Here is an 18,308-nt window from a genome sequence, read left to right as displayed (position 1 = left end):
CACCGGCGGCGGGCGGGGGTCGCGGCACGGGCCGGCGGCGTCTCCGCTCGTCCCGGAGTGGGTCGCCCTTTCTTTGGGTGCGGGAATGTGGTGCCCGGAGCTCTCCCGCCGGCGTGGGGTGTCGGCGCGGGGAGATCACGGGGCTGGGGGGCCGCACCACGGCCACGGGACCCGGCGAGACGGGTGGCTTGGTGTCCGCTGCGGGAGATGACACCCCGGCCTGGGGTAGTGGGGGACAGGGGGATGCCGCTCGCGTCATTCCCCCGCCGTCCCTCCATCCCGGCGCCGCTCTGTGCCACCTGCGGCCGCGGGGAGCTGGGGCTGGCGCGGTTTGGGACACCGACACCCGCCGGTTTCGGTGGCAGGAGCTCTGTTTGCAGAACGTGGCCCGGGCCGGGAGAGGTTCCCCAGCCGTATCGAGAGCTTATCCACGGGAAGCGAGGCTTTATCCCGTAGCAAGAGGTTTCCGCGCCGGGGCAGGTGTGGGACGCGGCGCTGCCGCTGTCACCGGCCCCGGTGGGGCCCCGCCGGGCTGGGCTGGGTGCGCTGCTGTCTGAACGGGGAGCGCGGGGATGCAGCACCCAGGAGGGGACGCGGGGGTACCTGCGTTGTGCGTTTGTCGGGTTTTTTGGGGGGGAGCCCTAGGCTTCTGCCTCCGCCAGGGTCCTCCTGAGGGGCTGCCGGGGAGACCTCCCTGGCTGGAGGACGCCAAGCCCGTCTCGCCCCTGCCCGACGCGAGCAGAGTGGGCTGCGTTGGGGGAAGAGAGGTGTGTTCCCGCCTGATGTTTTCCAAAAGCGGCAGAGGAATCCACGGAGCATCCTCTGGCTGTGCCGCGCTGGCCGGGCGGAGCCCCCCGGCTTCCCGGGCTTTCCCCGCGCCCTTGCCGGCAGCTCCGGCGCTGTGAGAGCAGCCTTGGCAGCCCGCCGGGGACCATGGCCGCCCTGTGCTCGGGGCGTAGCCGCAGCACGCCGGGCACACGTGTCAGCAGCGGCCTGCGGGGGCCTCCCTTGTCCCTTCCGGGGACCGGAGCAGCGAGCGCAGTGTACCCTGCGCCGGGTGGGTGCCTGATGAGCTGGTGGCCTTGCTTAGCCTGTGTCCATTGCAAGCAGTTAGCTCCAGTCCCGGTACCCTGCGTGCCCAAAGCCCACTCTGGGGCTGTGGGCATCCTCCCTTCTCCCCGGCAGTGCTGTTTGCTTGGGCACAGCGTGGCCGGAGCCGAAGCCTGTCCTTGAACATTCCCGTGACCCTGTTCCCTGCAGCGCTGCTTATAGCAAACACAGGGAGATGTGAAGGAAGGCACGGCGGGTTCCCCTCTCCCCTCCGGGCTAGGAGTGACAGGGGTCTCTGGCAGGGAGGAGAGCGGGCAGGGACGCTGGAGCAGGCTGGGCTGGTTCGTACCCCCGCCCCGACGCGCAAGCGATGCTCTAGTGATGAGGGCTGCAGGAGGTGCCCGTCCCCAGGTGGATCAAAGGGAATCCTGGGGGAACACAGCCCAGGCCGGTGACTCACGGCTGTGAGACTCCTTGTTGCAAGGCGCTGAGTCAAGGGAGTCGAGGAAGGCATGGGAGGTTGCCCGCCCTCCCTCCCGGGCTGCGGGCAGGAGCCACAGGAAGAGGCCATTTGAGTGGGAGGGTTTTACTTCCCTCCCTCGTAATGTCCAGCGCTGATCACAGCTGGAAACCTTTTATTACGTGTTTTCTTTGGGGAGAGCCTCTCTGTGGCCAGATGGGTAGGATTGTGCCAGCCCCGGGGTGTCCTTCGGATCCCTTTGCCATCTACAGGCAGGGGTCAGATGGTCCCTGCGTCCCTGGGCTGCTGATGCTCCATCCTGCTGGCTCCTTCGGTGGCCCGGGTACCTCTGCCTGCCGGTCACCGCTGACTCAGGGCTGCACTCCGGGGCCGGGCGTGTGAGCCTTGATGTCCTCCCAGTATCTGCGTGAGGATTGGTAGGGAATCGCAGCCAGGCTGCACCTAGAGGGCTGCCAGCAGGCTCTGCTGCGCTCTGACCAGCAGCCAGCACCGGCGAGGGAGGGGATTGGAGATGCTGAGCAGGAAAACTGCTCTAAAACTGCTCCATAGCCTGATCTGCATGGTGGGGTGGAGTGATGTCCTGGTATCACTGGTGGGCTCCACTTCCAGGCAGAGGGCCCTAGAACTGGCTGGTCTGCGCTGGCAAGCTCTCTGCTGAGCCCCAAACCACTGTAGACTCCTGATCCTTAGGGCTGTCATGTCACAGACTGGGGGAATTTGGGATGGGTAGCTTCAGGGCATTGCTGTGGATGTCCTGATTCCCAGCTTTGATTTGATTCCCAGCCTGGTCTTGGGGTGCCTGTGTTCTGCGGTTGCACAGGGCTCCTGGCTGTGCTGTGGCCAGCAGTGCCTGCTTAGTCTTATCAGAGGAAGTCTCTGAAGAGCCCAGGGACCAGGGGTTTGGGCATGTGGCTTTGGTGCTGTTGTATTTTAGAAACATCTATTTTGTGACATGCCTGCTGTCTCTCTGGTGTAGTTTACTGCTTGCTAGAAGAGGATTTCAAAGTATTAGCAGCTTCTCTCTAGGGACAAGGTACAATTTGTTCTGCATGGGCACAGGCTCACGCAGGCTGTGGTACCTACATGAAACAGAGGTGAACTGCATCATATGTGCATCCCCCAAAGTTCAGCCATATTCTCACGGTGCTGGTGCTGCTCCAAGGGCAGGAAGGTGGGTCGCAGCCTGCTAGCTTTGGGAGGGAGGTGTACTCTCCCAGGGCTCTGTCCTTGGTGCCCTTATCTTCCCAGCCTCCATTATCTCTCTGCCTAAGCCCATCTACAAACAGGAATTCGCATCCTGTCTCGTGCTGGTGGCACGCCTGTACTGCTGCTCTGCTCTTGTCCTGTGGCTCTGCTCAGCTGGGGGCTGCAGCCCCTGCCCTTGCCCAGCATCTGGCTTTTCCTGGACATCCTGCAGCATGGCTGTGTGACACCCTGGAGTGCAGTGCAAATACTTTTTTGAAGTTACCCAAGCATCCCTAGAGGTGGCTGGGGGACTGGAAAGGATGTGGGGTTGGGAATTTGGAGGAGGAAGTGTAACAAAGCTGGTTTGGTCCTGGATTGCAAGCACAGACCATGTGCTCTTGTAGCCTGCAGCAGAGGTATTGGGGTAGGGCTCTGGCAGTGGCAGCTGGCTGCACCCCTCTTGCTGACTCCTGCACTTTTGTTATGAGTTTTGTAATGGTTTTGGGCTTATCTGAAGCGCCAACAGCCAAAATTGGAGGAGCGCGTGACAGTCCATGAGGTGGCTGGAGCTGGCCTGTCCCCTCCCTGTCCTGCAAGACCAGTGTGTGGTGTTGGGTAGAGCCTGGTGTTTTATCCATTCATCTTTCCCAGTCCTGCAGCTGTGGAGTGAATCAGGCAGAAATTTTCGGTGTGGAGGCATCCTGGGTAACTGGAAGGGTCTCGGGCTGAAAGCAGCGCAGGCCTTTGTGCAGTGGAATCTCCTGAAAGCAAGGGGGAAGGTCCCCTACGCCACCTTCTGACCTGCAGCGGCGTCCCACCTGCTTCCCCTGCGTGTTCAGGGTGCTGGGGGTGCCCAGCCACAGTTTGCAGCTCAGGCTGTGGGGAGCCCCTGCGTACTGTGAGGAAATCAGTGCTGGTAGTGAGGCTGTGCAAAGTGTTTACCTGGCTCCCCATGCTCCTCAACAGTGCTTTTCCCTTGAGGATGATGACCTGAACTTAACATCGTTGGATGCAGAAACCATCTTAGAGGCTGAACAGATCCTGGGGACAATGCAGAACTATCTTGACTCCTCTGTGATCTCCATCATTGAGGATCTTTCTCTGAGCGAGGTGGGAGCTCACACACAGATGTGGGATGTGGTGGCCAGGCTGGCCTTGGCCGTGGCATGGGTGGGGGGGATGGCAGTGTCCTCAATGTCCAGGTCTTTGGGCTGTATCCCATTGCCCTCTGAGACTGTCCCTACCCTTGCAGCAGAGCAAGGCCTGCCTGGATGCACAGAACGAGCTGTCCCTGCTGACTGCCATCACAGAGATCCTGGACAGCACAGATGATGAGACCTTGTCCCCCTTTGATACCATCATGGATGCAGAGCTGCTGACATCACCTCGTGAGCGGGAGAATCCCTCAGTAAGTTGTGGGGCAGGTGCAGCCTGACCCCAGAGCCCAAGGGAAGATGCTCAGGCAGGGCTCTGCTAGGTCCTAGCATGAGGGTGCCCTGAAGTAGTAGGACCCTGGTCCCCAGCACCCTAAGATGTACTCTCATAATAGTTCCAATATGAGATAAGTGCTCTGGAGGGCCGTGCCTCCCCCTTGAGTCTTTATATAGAGCCAGAGATGTGCCAGAGGCTTTGAGGAACAGCCTGTCCCCAATGGGAGCTGTGTGCAGTGTGGGTGAAACAGGGCTGCTTGCTCTGGGGCTTTGTGGGGTGAAGTGTGTGGGCACTGTGGAGCTGGGGGTGGCCTGTCCCCTTCAGCAGCATAGACCTGCCACTGTCTCATCTACTGTCCATCTTTCCAGTTTCAGAAGTTTCTCACCTTATCCCGCCCGTTGCTGGAGTGTGACAGCCCTAGCCTGGAACAGCCTAAGGCTCTCAGGCCTCTCAGCAGCAGCAGCAGCAGTGTCTCTGTGGTTGGGAAGGTGAGCAGCTGAGCAGGGCGAGCTGAAGCGGCAGTGTTGGGGTGGTGCTGGGATAACTGCCTCTGCTGCAGCCCCCAGCCCCGGCCTTCCCTCCTGGCACAAGCATCCTTTCCCTGAGACGATGCTTTTGCAAGGCACCAGTGGCAGTGGGAGCAGGGTCTGCCTCACGTGGTGGGTTCCAGGGACTGGGAATGCTCCCATAGGAGCGTCAGATTTCCAGTTCTCTTGTGTTTTAGCGGGCAGGCTGAATGTGTCCCAGCTTTTTGACAGCCATGGGGCTTTGCTGCAGAGCTGCAGCAGACCCCATTGGCTGTCCTGGGGGAGTGCTGCTAAAAGCCCAGGAACTGATGTTTGTGTGGTCCCCCTTCCCAGACTGACACAGATGTGGCCTGGGACTGTGCTACTCATGGCCTCGAGGACCCAATGCTGCCAAAGAAGCAAGTCTGCAGTACCCCGAGAGTGGAGAGGAAGGTGGGCTGGCACCGAGCCCGAGAGCAGCCACTGCCACAGCGGAGTGATGGGGAGGAAGAAGAGGAAGAGGCTGCCTTGAGCTTGGAGCTAGATGGCGGCCTGGAAGCTGTGAATTTCTGTGTGAGCGAGGCAGGGGCGGCGCTGGAGGAGCATGAAGACCCCTGCATCATCAACACAGGTGACGTATCCCTGAGTGAGCTGGTGAAGTCCATGCACCCTTACTGCCTGCCCACCTTCACTGTGTGCCTGGACCCTGACACGGAGCCTGTGGCCAAGGAGCTTCTGAGCAGTCCTGTCTTGCTGGAAATTGTGCCTGGAGAGGGAGAGAGTGTGGAGATCCCTGTGGTTCTGCAGCCCTTGACTCCCAACTCCCCTGACCTGGAGCCCCAGCTCCTGGACGTAGAGGAGACTACCAGGGAGTCAGTCCCAGAAGATCGAGGGGAGCTGCCAGGAGCTCTAATCCAGGAAAATGGGTTGGAAGAGGGAAAGGAGGAAAAACTGCCTGGGAAGGAGCCTTCATGCAGTACCCCAGAGGCCACCTCCCCACTGGAGACAGCAGCACCTGGAACCTCAGGTCCCAACAGCAGCTCCTGGCACAGCACAGAAGCCCCAGCAGGTGGAAAACGTGAATGCTCTGAGAAGGGACGGGGCCGTGAGAGAGCAAGGAAGAGTCGGAAAAAGAAAGCGGAGGAGGACCAAAGCAAGCAGGCCAGGCCTGGCAGGGACTGTGTAGCCCACCGGCTCCGTTCTGCTGGCTCTGGACAGCCCCATGTCCAGCCAGCCATCAGCCGGCAGCGGGCAGAGTGTCCGTCTGTTCAGGTCTCAGACTTCCTGGCACAGCAGCTGGAGCGAGCCCGCAAGGAGGGGCAGATGGAGCTGCGTGCTGAGCGGGCACCGCGGCCCCGGGGCAGGCCTCAGAGCACAGCAGGGGCCTTCCTGCCCAAGAAGGTGAAGCAGGAGCTGCAGAAGGAGCCAGCACCAGAAACCGTCAATGGCCAGCCTCCAGTGGCCCTGGAGAAGAACAAGACTCTGGTGTCCCTGGAGAAGAACAAGACTCTGGTGTCCCTGGAGAAGACTGCACCAAGTGTGGAGGGGCAGCCAGCAGCTGCATGTCCCAGCCTGACAGACCAGGCTGAGGGCCAGGGAGATGCGCAGCCATCTGCTGGACAGAGCACTGGGGTCTCGGAGGCTGCCTCTCAGCTCCCAGAGCAAGGTGTTGGGCTGGAGCCTGCCCAGACGCTGCCAGCAGCAGAGCCGAGTGAGGGCCTGCCTAAGGAAGCCAAACCCAAGGCCCTGAGCCTGCGTGAGTACCGCATCCGCATGCTGCACCGTCAGCCCAGCACGGGTGGCAGCCAGGAAGGCAAGAAGCAAGTGTCCAGTAAGTGGCCCAGTGTCCCTGAGCCTCCAACAGAGCTGGCGGAGATCCCCTGCCTGGTGTCACCCATGCGCTCTGCCACCGAGGCAGACAGTGCTCAGAAGGGACCAGACAAACCCACCAGCCCTGCTGCTGTCCCTTCTCCTGCCAGCAAAGCTCCCACTGCTCTGACTTCAGCCCCAGCACCCGCCACAGCTCCACCACCGCCATCGACACCGATGCCTTTTGTCGCACCAAATGTGCCCCCAGCTGCTGGGGTGGCCCCCACTGGGATGCCACCAGCCTCTGCCGGTGCTTATGCCCTTTACCCACCAGTGCCTTCCTGGCCCTGCTTCAGCCCGCAGCCCATGGGCTGCCATGCTTTGCCCCCACCACCACCCAGTGCCAGCTCCTCCAGTACTTTTCACATGGTGCCTGGCCTCCCACCTCCAGCCATGGCCTGGCCCCCTCCACCTTTGCCACCCCCGCCTCCATTTGGCCCAGGCGGCCCCTATGCCCCAGTTGGGTGGGCACCACCATCCTACTGGCCTGGAATCCCCATGCCGCCTCCGGTGCCTTCCCTTGCGTACAGGGACCCTGGAGCAGCAGTGCAGGCCACCATTGCCATCCCAGCTGGCAGCCACCCTGGCACAGCCCCTCTGCATGGGCAGTCTCCTGCTGCCCCTATGCTGAGCTGCCCGGAGCCACAGGCCTTCCCTGCCCAGTCACCTGCTGCCCCGACCAGTGAGATGGGGACTGCAGGTGGCCCTGCCAGGCCGGCAGCTGGCAGGGTGTCAGATCCCAGGAGGCAGGCACGGATGGCAGGAGAGAGCTCCCTCCCCAAGGCCCCTCTGGCTCCAGCCCCAGCCCAGCCCCTGCCAGCCCCCTCAGCTGCTACTGCCCAGCCCAGCAGGGTCCCTCCTGCAGTGCCAGTCCCCCAGGCTGTCCCCACCCAGTCTCTGGAGGAGTCCCAAGCTGCAACTCGTAACCAGCTCCCAAAGGCCCCCTCAGCTGCCATCTGCTGCCCGGCAGAGGTGTCTCCTGCCCCTGTTGAGGAGTCCTCTGGCACCCATGCCACGGAGAAGGCTGTAGGGCCAGGGAAAGAGGCAGCAGAGAAAGCCCTGTTGGAGCCCAAGGCAGCTGCTGGGCAGGAGGTGCCTGGCCAAAAATCCACCTCCCAGGCTGTGGCACCACCACGGAAAGCAGGTCGAGAGAGCAGCCTTCCCACCAAGGCACCCACTGTGCGGCCATGGAGGCACCAGCCACTTCTCAGCCCAGCCCAGCCCAGAGACAGCAGCAAGGACATTGTGCAAGCCTTCATCAGCGAGATTGGTGAGTGGGAGGGCTGCAGGATGCTGGGTTGAGTGTCAGCAGCCAGCAAGGCTGCAGTGCTGCCGGCAGCCTGGGTAGCAGGACTGGTTCCTGGCACTTCTGGGAGTGAGGGTGGCAAAGCCATGCCCACAGGCTTGCAGTCTCTTCCCAGTACTCTGCTAGAATGTTGCTTACAATGGATGGTCTGGGCTGGCTGTCCTGAAACTACTTCCTTCTGGGACTGCAGAGCTGGGTGCTCCTTTCCTTGTGGGAGACACACCTGCTGCAGGCTCTGTTACTGCTTTTCCTCCCCAGTACTTGCCCCACCATCTAGGGAGGCTGATGCAGGGGCAGAATGGGGTTGGGGTGCATCGCTGCGGTGCTGGGGGAATTCCAGCTGATCTGACTTGCTGTGCTTTTTCTCCCTGGCTCAGGGATTGAAGCCACCGACCTGTCCAGCCTGCTGGAGCAGTTTGAGAAGTCTGAAGGTGCGGATCTGGCATGCCATCCCCTGCAGGGCTCCCTCCATGCCATGCTGGCCTCCCTGGGCTGTCCATGCTCCCTGTGTCAGGGTGGTAGTGGGGAGGGCTCTGATGCTGCTGCCTGCGGGCTCATGTTACCCTGCCCGGGTGTTTTGTCCTGCGGCTGTCTCTGCCTCCATCTCCTTGGCCTGTGGAAACACCTGGGGGTCCCCATGGCAACCAAAGGGGTGGGGAAGAGTCTGTGAAGGAAAAAGGATGTGCAGCTCCTATCTTCAGGGAGCTGGGTTTCAGGTGCTGTGCTCTTCCCAGCTGTTCCTGGGGTGCTTTGTTGATCCTGTCCTTCAGCCCTACTTGTTGCCACTCTCACCTACCTGTTCTCTTTTCAGCCAAGAAGGAGGAAACTCCTGTACAGCCCCCTGAGGAAAGGCAGCTGACAGGGAGCTCTGGGTGAGTCAAAACCTTGGCACCTGGTGCCCAGCATGGAGCCCAGCAGAGCAAGGGCACAGGGCAGCTCTCAGTCCTGGCAGGATTTGAAGTGTTCTGGGGCTGTGTCCATTGGCCCAAGAGGGACTGAACTTTTTGCTGGACTGGGACAGAGCTGGCACTTAGGGGGAAAAATTGGGACAAGCAGTGATGGGCATGACCAGGCTGTGCAAGTTTTATCCTTTCAGCTCTCTTGGATCCTTGTAAACTGGCCAGTGGGGCAGATTGAGTTGGGTGCCCCAGGTGTGGGGAGTGGGGCTGGGCTTTGCTTGCTGTGTTTGACAAAGCTGTTTTCCCATTCTCAGGCCTGAGACCCAGCAGGAGTCACCAACCCAGCAAGACAGGAAGCCCCCAGATGGCCTGCAGGCCTCTGAGCTGGCCAATGTAGCAGGTAATGAATACTTGGGACAAGGGAGGGATAGTCTGCCATGTCATGGCAGGGCTGTTGTGTGTATCTGGGGGGACACCTTGGGGAGTGACGGGGGCTGGGATATGAGGGAGCCCCAGCTGGGTGAGTTGCAGCAAAGGGCTGCTCTTGTAAGCATTCTGGTGCTCTGCCAGGCCTCACACCCCCAGCGACACCTCCTCACCAGCTCTGGAAGCCTTTGCCTGCTGTCTCACTGCTAGCCAAGACCAAGTCACCTGGGTCCATGCCCCAGGAAGGGCCCCAGAAGACAACCAAGCTGATGAAAGCCAAGCCACTGCTCCCAAACAAGATCCAGGTGAAGAGCATGGTGCCAGCCCCTGGCAGCACAGCCCCCAGCCACGTCTGCTCGGGAGACCATGACTACTGCGTTCTGGGTGCACCGCGGCCCGAGAGCAGCAATATCCCTGGCGCACAGCCCCCTGCTGAAGGTGGCTCCCGCTGGAATGTCAAACACCACCGGGACATCACTATCAAACCCATCTCCTCCTTAACCAAACGGACGCTGGACCAACCTGAGCCCGCCCCACCAGCCCCTAACACCGTCGTGGGGCACAGCCTGGAGCCCCTGGGGATGGCCTGCCCAGCTCCCCTGGATTATCGGACTACCATCCCCAACAAGGCCACCACCGGCTGCAGCAGTCCCCCCACCTCAGTGCTCCTGTCTCCAGCTGCATCCCCCTGCCGGGACCAGGAGGTGCGGACTCCCAGTGCCCAGCCCAGCCATGCTGCTGCCAAGAGGTCCCTGCGCTGCTACCGGAGACCCCAGGACTCGCCCAGCCCCTCTGCTGACAGCTGGAGGGCCGGCCGGAGCCGTGCCAGCCGTTCTTTCAGCTCCAGTTCGGATGGAGCTAGCGAGTCCTCCTCTTCATCTTCATCCTCGTCCTCCCGATCCCGGTCGCGGTCGCTCTCCCCACCTCCCAAGCGGTGGCGAAGGTAAGCAGTGAATTGTTGCTTGCTCTTGGGGCAGTGTATTGGTTAGAAAAGACAGGTGTCTGCTAAGGAGGGCAGGAGCCTCTCTTGAAATTGAAAATGTAAACTCCCTCCTTCTGAATTGTTATAATTTTGAAATTAAGGGGCTCTCAGGCAAAGATATGGGAATAGGAATAACAATTCTTTACTAGGACAATTAAAATAAAAAAATGCAATAATACAAGAAGCACTGACAGAGTCAGAACGTTCAGGGTGTTGGTAGCAGACCGATTAAATGCTGGTTGCTGTCCTCCTGGAGTGACAGATGTGGCTCTGTTGAAGCAGTGATCCTGTAGAAGGATGCAGTTTTCCTCTGAAGGTTCAGTGGTGGTATAGATGGGCCCGGTCTTCCTCTAGGAATCCAGTGGAAAAATGCCCCCCTGGGTTTCCAAATGTCAGATTTTTCTTTAGGTAGGAATGCTTGGCTCCTCCCCCTGGATGGAGCATCTCACAATGGGATGGTGTAATTTTATGCAGTGAGAATCAATGGCCCATTAACTGAAGATGTTTCCCTGGATAGAGGATGGGTCATGGAAGAGATAAAGAACACTGCTCCACCTGGTTTCAACAAGTGGTGATAGAATATGTACTTCTGGTTACATCTTTCATTGCAACCTAAGACGAGTAGTTGTCCAGTGGCCAGTCTTTTGCAAGAGCCCAGACACATCTTTATGGTCCTACTGGATGGCTGGATTTGATGCTTTTGTCCCTGTGGTCCTTCTGAAGAGATGTTTGGCTCACAGAGGTGGGGGGAGCTGCAGCAACACCCTGCCCATCCAGTTCTGGCTGAAGCCCACATCTGGGCCCATATACCTGCAAAGCCATCACTGAGCCAGACTCCTGGAACACCCAAACCATGTTACAAATCCTTGGCTGCATCTTTGCTTTTGGATGCTTTCTCTGGAGTATTACAGCAGGTGTTCATATTTGTGCCGTGGGGCTGCTGCAGCCCTTGGTATAGAAATGAGAGGAGCCACAGTGGAGCTCTCCAGGGAGCTGCTGGAGGCAAGCAAGGAAAAACCTGTCTGGCTTGGCTGCCTCAGGGGCTCCCTGTTCTCCTTATGCAGGTGGCTGTGTAGGAAAGTGGGACACCTTGTGTCTGTGGGATACAATTTCTTTTGGAGTCCTTGTGCATCTGAGTGATGTGCAGCCTGTCCCAGCTGGGCTGGGAGGCACTGGAGGTGGTGAAGGGTTTCTCCTTCTGTTATCTTGGTGTCCAGCCAGTTCTGGAGACGTCCCTGGGCATGAGGGGCCTGTCCAGCCAAGACCCCTTCATTGATGGCCAGTAAATGCAGAGGCTGGAGCTGGAAAAGGCAGGTATAAAAGTGCCATGTTCCATGGATGTGCAGCTTGGGGATTGTCAAGCAACACATCTTGCTTGGCTTTCCAGCAAATGAGCTGGCCTTGTGCTGGAAAATGTCCCCACGTACTGTGCCACCCTGACTTGCTGTCCTCCAGGAGAATATGTAGCAGAGCCAGGCAGCATGCCCTGCCAGGCCTGGGTTTGCCCATGGCAGGGACCGCCTATGGCTAGCATGTCTGGAGAGGGACTGTGCTCCTGGCTGGAGGAAGCACAGCTTAATCCCAGTTGTGTTTTGGTCTTGCTGTCCTTAAGCTTTCCCTGGCCCTGCTGGAGAAGCTCTTAGTCTCTGTTCACATGGCTGTTGAGTACAACGTGGATATGGTGTTGTCCTGTGCATTGTGTGGGGCTCAGCACAGAAATTCTAGCCCTTTCTGAGCCCTCCCAGGCACAGCCCTGTGCTTCACAGTTGCCCTGTGACTATTTCTTGCTCTTCAGAAGCTGTGCCTCCTGTGAGCCTGCTCACTTTACTCTGTGGCATTGGGAGCCAAATGGAGCAACATTTCTATAGTGTTGTTGCTGCCCTGGCAATCTTGGGCAGAGGCTTCCCCATCCTGGGGATGGGTGCTGTCCGAGTGGGATGCTGGATACCATGGGGACGATGGATATCTTTTTCTACTTTGGAGCCTTATGATGCTGGACAAAGGGAGGACTCGGCTGTATCTCTCCTTCCCCCAGGTACCGCTCAAGATGTTCCCACAGCTCCTCCTCTCGCTCCAGCTGTGGGTCATGTGGCAGGTCCCGGGACAGGTCCTCATCCTCGTCATCAGCATCCTCCTACTCATCCAGGTCCACATCCCGCAGCCAGTCCCGCTCCCCCTCGCCCCGCGAGAGGAGTAACAGGTGGAGAAGGTGAGCATGGCCATCCTGCAGGGCTGTGAGCTCTCCCCAACCCATCTCCCAGCCTTCTGTGGAGCAGGGATGGACCCACTCCTTCAAGATCTCCCTTACGTTTGGAATCACTCTTCTGACACCCCCATGATTTCATAGCTCATGTGCCTGGTTTCTGCCCTGACAGATACAGTTATGATGCACAGGACCACTACCAAAGGCAGAGGATCCTCCAGAAGGAACGTGCAATAGTGAGTGATGGAGGGCTGGGAATCTGGAACTAGAAATTTGTGGGTTCACAGCCCCTCTGTCACTTCAGAAACAGAGGAGGTTTCTGCAGGGGCTGCAGCCTTGCCAGCAGCATTGCTGGGAGGCCCTGGCCAAGGCACAGTGTGATGGGAGGCCATGCAGGGAGGGTGTTGTGTGCGAGAGAACACCCTCTGCTCACGGATGGGTCATCCCTGCCCGCAGGAAGAGCGGCGAGTTGTGTTTATTGGCAAGATCCCCAGCAGGATGACACGGTCGGAGCTGCGGCACCGCTTCTCTGTGTTTGGGGACATTGAGGAGTGTACCCTGCATTTCCGCTCCGAGGGGTAAGAGCTGTGGGAAGATGGGTCAGTCCCTTCTCAGGGATGATTCCTCTTGGCCCTTTTCCCATTACTCGAGGGGATGTTGCAAACCAAGGGGGGACAAACATAACTGTTGCTGCTGATCTCCTCCAATGTCAGGGACAACTATGGCTTTGTCACGTACCGCTATGCTGAGGAAGCCTTCGCTGCCATCGAGAGTGGGCACAAGCTGCGGCGCCCAGACGAGCAGCCCTTCGACCTGTGCTTTGGTGGCCGCAGGCAGTTCTGCAGGAGGAACTACGCTGACTTGGGTGAGTTGCACAGCCCCCAGGTTGGGTCCTCCCTGGGTCCTTCTCTTCTTTCCAGAGGTGTAGGAGTCCCCATCCTTGGGGTCAGTCAGGGTTGGCAGCAGAGCCACATCTAGGAACTGTCCGGCCCTGAATGATTGAATGGGGGCTCCCTGTCTCTCCAGCACTGTGTTGGAGGCTGGCCCAACTCTGGGTCTAGAGGCTGGCAGGTGAAACAAGAAGTCTGCTGTGGGAATGGCCCGAACTGTGCCAGTGTTTCATGGGCTCAAGACAGCCTCTCCCCATCTCTTCCAGATTCAAACCGTGAGGATTTTGACCCAGCTCCCGTCAAGAGCAAGTTTGACTCCCTGGACTTCGACACACTGCTGCGGCAGGCACAGCGCAGTCTGCGGAGGTAGCGGCAGGCAAGGCGGAACACCCGCCCCCACTTTTATACGCAAATACAAAAGGCAAAAAAAGTATGGAGAGAGAGATGAGATTTTTAATAAAATGAAAAAGGAAAAAAATTTGTTTTATAACCAATATTTAAGGAGGATGGGTCATTGGCCTTCAACTGGAGCAGTCCAGGCAACTGACAGCCCTGGGCTTGCCCCAGACATATAATAAATGTGGATGCCCAAACAGCAGCACTGCCTTGTTTCCTCCTTTGCATGGGATATTCCCAGGTGTGGGCTTAGACTGTGGCACCCCTCAAGACCCCGGGGACTATGCCTGTGGTATGGCCCCAATGAAATGTTGCACAGGTTGTGGAGTAGGCACAGGAGTGGGATGTCTGGGGAGGGTGGGGCAGGACTGAGGTCACCAAGCGTGTGACTGTCACTGTGGCAGCCTGCAATGGCCTGGCACGGGGTGAACGCCTCTCTGAGGGCCCCTCTGACAGTCTCGGGCTCTGCTGGCTGCAGAACTTGGCACCCCGAGGCTCCCAGCAGTTTTTGGCCCACCTGCACCACCCGCAGTGGCCACGGGGGGGCAGTGCAAGATCCTCCAGCGCCGCTCCCGGCAGTGAGCTGGGGGCTCGGGCAGGGCTCTGCTCGCTCCGAGCCCACTGCCCTGTGTGCCTGTCCCCTTCGAGTCTGCTCCTTGGTATTGCTGCGGCTCGCCAGAAAGAGGGGAGACATCTCATCTCTGGGTTTCCCCCGAGGGAGAGGTGTTTGTGTGACTGCAGAGAGATTGCAGCTGTCTGCAGTGGCATGGTGCTTGGCAGGAAAGGGTGGCCAGTGGCAGGGAGGGATGGATGATGCCTGTCTAGGCCCTCTCAGTGCATTGCAGCTCATGGAGGAGGGGAGCGATTGCAGGCAGCCCTTAAGGGAGCATGCTTGGGCCTGCTGCCAAGCATCTTTCCTGCTCCCTGCTCTTGTGCTGGCAGTCACAGGAAAGCCCTGCCTTGGACTGCTCCTGGGCTGGGACAAGCTTGTGGGTCCCTTGCAGGTGGCAGTGCTGACTGGGAATGCTGAGATGGCATAAAGTACCTTGGCTTCAGGACTGGGACAGGCTTGGGGTGAGGTGCAGTGGCACCTGTTTGAGCCCTCTCTTGGCACACCCTGGGTCTGGAAAGCCTGCAGCTGCCCAGCTAGGCAGTGCAGAGCTGGGAGGGTCTGGAGGGAAGTGATGGGCAGGGGATGGACCCCCATCCATTCCCAGGGTTTTTCATGGTGTTTGGGGTGGGAGGGGCTGGTCAAAGTCCCTTCAGATCCCTTCCTTGTGGAGGCAGCACCCACTCCCAATAGTGTGAGCGCAGGGAGGGGAATAGGGGCAATAAACCCAGGGTGGGGGGTTCAGCCAAGTTTATGCTGATGTTGCCACTTGGATCATGTTCAGGGCTATGAGCCTTTTGTGGCTGTGCCTGGGTGTATTGCAGCACTCTTATGGACTGGCACTTTGGCTGGAGCCCACCTCTTCCCTTGCTGCTCCCCTAAATGCAGTGAGGTGCTCCTACTTCTGCCTGCACACTGGTGACTTGTGCTGCTGCACTGCTCAACCCAGGGAGGCCTCTGCAGTACCCAGGGATGTGGGGTACAGTAAGGCTGCCTGCAGGTGGGCCCTGAGAGAGCTCCCACCCTGTGCTTCCTGCCTGGCCTGGACTTCACAAAAGGGAGGGTCCAAGGAGGCAGCTGCAGGCAAGGTTGTGAGTGGGATAGAGGAAGGGAGGCAGGCAGGGGGCTGTTAATCAGTAATGCAGTTCTTCCAGGGACATCAAAGGAGGGGGTGACAGCCAGGGCCCAGTGGGGTCTTGTGGGGAGGATGTGTGTCCCTTTCTGTGAGTTCATGCAAAGCCCTGTGGCTGCAGCAACCTGCAGTCCCTCTCCTGCCCAGAGCTGCTGGGCTGATGGTGGTGCTGACCAGCATCTCCCTGGTCTCAGAGCTGCCACAGGAGTGGCAGATGTGGATCTAAGTGTTACAGGGTGAGCGTCTGTTAAACCAGTTGTGAAAACACACTCCAGCTGTTGGGTGGTTCAGGCCTGAGGAAATTCTTGTATGCCTTAGAACTGGGCTTGTTTCTACAAATACTTTAGGTGATCTGAAAGTTTCTTTACAGCCTTTCCTCAAAACGGTGCATCTGAAGGGGCAGGCAGGAATGGCTAGGTTTATAGGCAAAGCGGAGCTGAGCATGGGGGATGTCTGCTGTCAGCAACCCCAGGAACCCCTGGGCATATGCTATTGCATGGACCTTGAGTGAGTGCATTTGGGCAGCCCTGTGAACATGGCATCACCCCAAATATGTGTGCTGCTGACTGTTGTGTGAACAAGGCCGTGCCCTTGTGTTCCTACAGCTGGGCTGCACATGGTCCCCTCTTCTCCCACTGCTCCTGTGGGTGAGGAAAGGCAGGGGGTATGAAAGCGTTTGTGTTGCCAAAAGAATTAACACCCTTCTGTTGTGCCCTATAAATCTTCTGAGTGTTAGAGGTTGGCTTTATTCCCCTGTGTTACAGTTTAATGGTTTCCGTTAGCAATAACCTGTCCCTGTGTTCTTGGTTATTGATTTAAGGTTTGTTGTGGAGGGTGTGAGTTGCAGAAAGGTGTTTTCCTGTTGTCCAGCCAGTGGCAAAGGCACTGTTGCAAAGAGGAGGCAGGAGCATGGAAAGCAGTGCACAGCCAGCTCTCTGGAAGTAGGGGTGTTGGTGGAAGCTGTCTGGAGAGAGCTGGGGACAGTGACAAGGAGCAGAACTTGGAGCATATGCTTCACCCTGGCAGGCAAGCCACAGGTGAGGAGCAAAGGTGAGGCTTTGTAGGAACCCCAGTTCTGTTGGAATCAAATCTGCTTCACCATAGGACAGCCAACCTTCCTCCTGCAAGCAGCAGCACCCAGTGCTGCCCGTGCGAGTGGCTCTGCCCTGAGGTGCAGCAGCCCGCGGCTGGGAACCGCACAGAGGGTGTTTTCCATGAGGTCACTAAGCAGAGTTGGGATTTTCACTTTGTTTCTCTTCAAAGCACTCTCAGCCTTTCCCTTTCTTTTCCTGCTACAGACTCCAATCTCCAGCAGTTGTCCCTTCCTGCACCAGAGCCTGTTATCTGCTGTCTTCTGGAGCAAATCTTTAAGGGATTGATGCTGATATCACATCTTCCTTCTCCCTTTCCCTTTTCATTCTCTCTTGTGTTAGTATGTTCTGAACATGATCTCCAAGTTAGAAAGCGGCTAGAAGGGCATCCAAATTGGTTTTTCATAGTGGGTAAAACCCACAAGATGAGGGACTTGTGCTCTGTGCATAAGCTGTTTTGGAGCCCATGTGCAGAAGGCAATGGGGCAGCAGGAGAGTCTGACAGCAGCACTCCTTGCACATCTCTGCCCGGGGCTGAAGACTGCACAGCCCTTGTCCTCATTGCTTTGCAGAGCTCAACATTTTCTCAGCAACAGCACAGTCCCATATCTGAAGGAAAGTTTATTTTGGGACTGTGGAGCTGGATGCTGAATACCCACACTCCAGGTGCAGAGTACCCACATTTCTCTGAGGTGGATGTGCTTTCCCACATTTAGTATATTCACATGAGAAGTTCAGCATACTCATCCTGAAAGCTGACTGGGACCCCTGTAGGCAGAGGTGCCAGGCAGGAACCTGGCTATGGTCCTTGCTGTTGACACCCATTCCAGAACCTGGGACCACCAGTCCTTGAGATTCAGACTTACTCAACACACCCAAGGGCTCAGAGCTCCTGACCCAAAGCAGAGGTTGCTGCTGCAGCATATCTGCCTCCCCAGCCTGGGTTCCCTCCACCAGGAGCCTCACAGGGGTACCCAGCTCCAGGGTGTCTGCTGAGAGTGGCCATGGCAGTCTGCTGCTGGGATCAATGCTCGTGGGCTCACAGGAGCCCCAGAGAGCTGGGAGAGGTGCTCACCCTGCTTTGGCATGTAGCACCTGCAGGTTTGAGGCTGCCTCACTCTCACCACACTTCCTCTGTTCTCTTACACATTCCTCATCCTGAATCCCTGCCTGCCTGCCTGCAAATAAGCCCTGGAGGTCAGCCAGTGGTTGTGTGTCCTTTCAATCTGTGCTTGTACAGCTGAGAGCCTGGGTTAATGCCCCTGGTCCCTCTTACAGCCGCTGCTGCAGTTACTATGTGTGCTTGTTATACTGTGACTGCATGAGACAGTCCTCCAGGGTCACCCTGTTGTCCAGTGTCTGCAGCTGGCAGTAAACACGCAGTGAACATCCTGTTGGTGCCTCTAGTCTGGACACCTGCTCCACTCACCTCACAAAGCAGGTGCTGCAAGTGCTTTCTGACTCCTCTCAGAAAAAGACCTGCAGCTGTAACATGCTACAGGAAGCAGGTGGGAAGGTTAAGGGACCATTGGTTTGCAGCTTGGCAATAGCAGAGAATTAATGAAAAAAAATTACATAAAGTCTAGAAAATAGATGTGAACTTGGGGAAGTAAAAACCCAAAGCAAAACAAAAAGGCCCCAGTCAAAACCACACACACACAAAAAAATGCAACCACAATTTTTCTGTCAATCTAGGAAAATTCCCTCCTGACCCTAATCTGGCAATAGCATTAAGCCTGATGTGTGAGCAGACCACTGGGACTGTAATGCTAGGAGAACCAATGCATGAGACATAGAGCTTGCCTTTAGTTTCCCAAAGGAAGGAAAGCCTCAGTACATTTAGGAGCAAAT

General features: G+C 57.8%; 1 protein-coding gene across 1 annotated transcript; it reads left to right on the top strand.

Moving 5' to 3' along the window:
- Positions 1-3,550: 3,550 nt before the first annotated feature.
- Positions 3,551-13,823, top strand: PPRC1 (PPARG related coactivator 1). Its single transcript, XM_041415272.1, has 13 exons — positions 3,551-3,826; positions 3,969-4,124; positions 4,516-4,635; positions 5,008-7,792; positions 8,206-8,259; positions 8,640-8,700; positions 9,042-9,127; positions 9,298-10,096; positions 12,171-12,344; positions 12,511-12,574; positions 12,795-12,916; positions 13,052-13,203; positions 13,495-13,823. Exons 1-13 carry the CDS (start codon positions 3,767-3,769, stop codon positions 13,596-13,598), a joined length of 4,737 nt encoding a protein of 1,578 aa, XP_041271206.1. The 5' UTR covers positions 3,551-3,766; the 3' UTR covers positions 13,599-13,823.
- Positions 13,824-18,308: the final 4,485 nt, after the last annotated feature.

Source organism: Onychostruthus taczanowskii, unplaced genomic scaffold, assembly GCF_017590055.1.
Source record: "Onychostruthus taczanowskii isolate IOZ18803 unplaced genomic scaffold, ASM1759005v1 scaffold5, whole genome shotgun sequence".
Taxonomy (NCBI): Eukaryota; Metazoa; Chordata; class Aves; order Passeriformes; family Passeridae; genus Onychostruthus; species Onychostruthus taczanowskii.
Note: the sequence above shows the minus strand (reverse complement) of the source record. Positions and strands in the feature narration are given on the sequence as shown.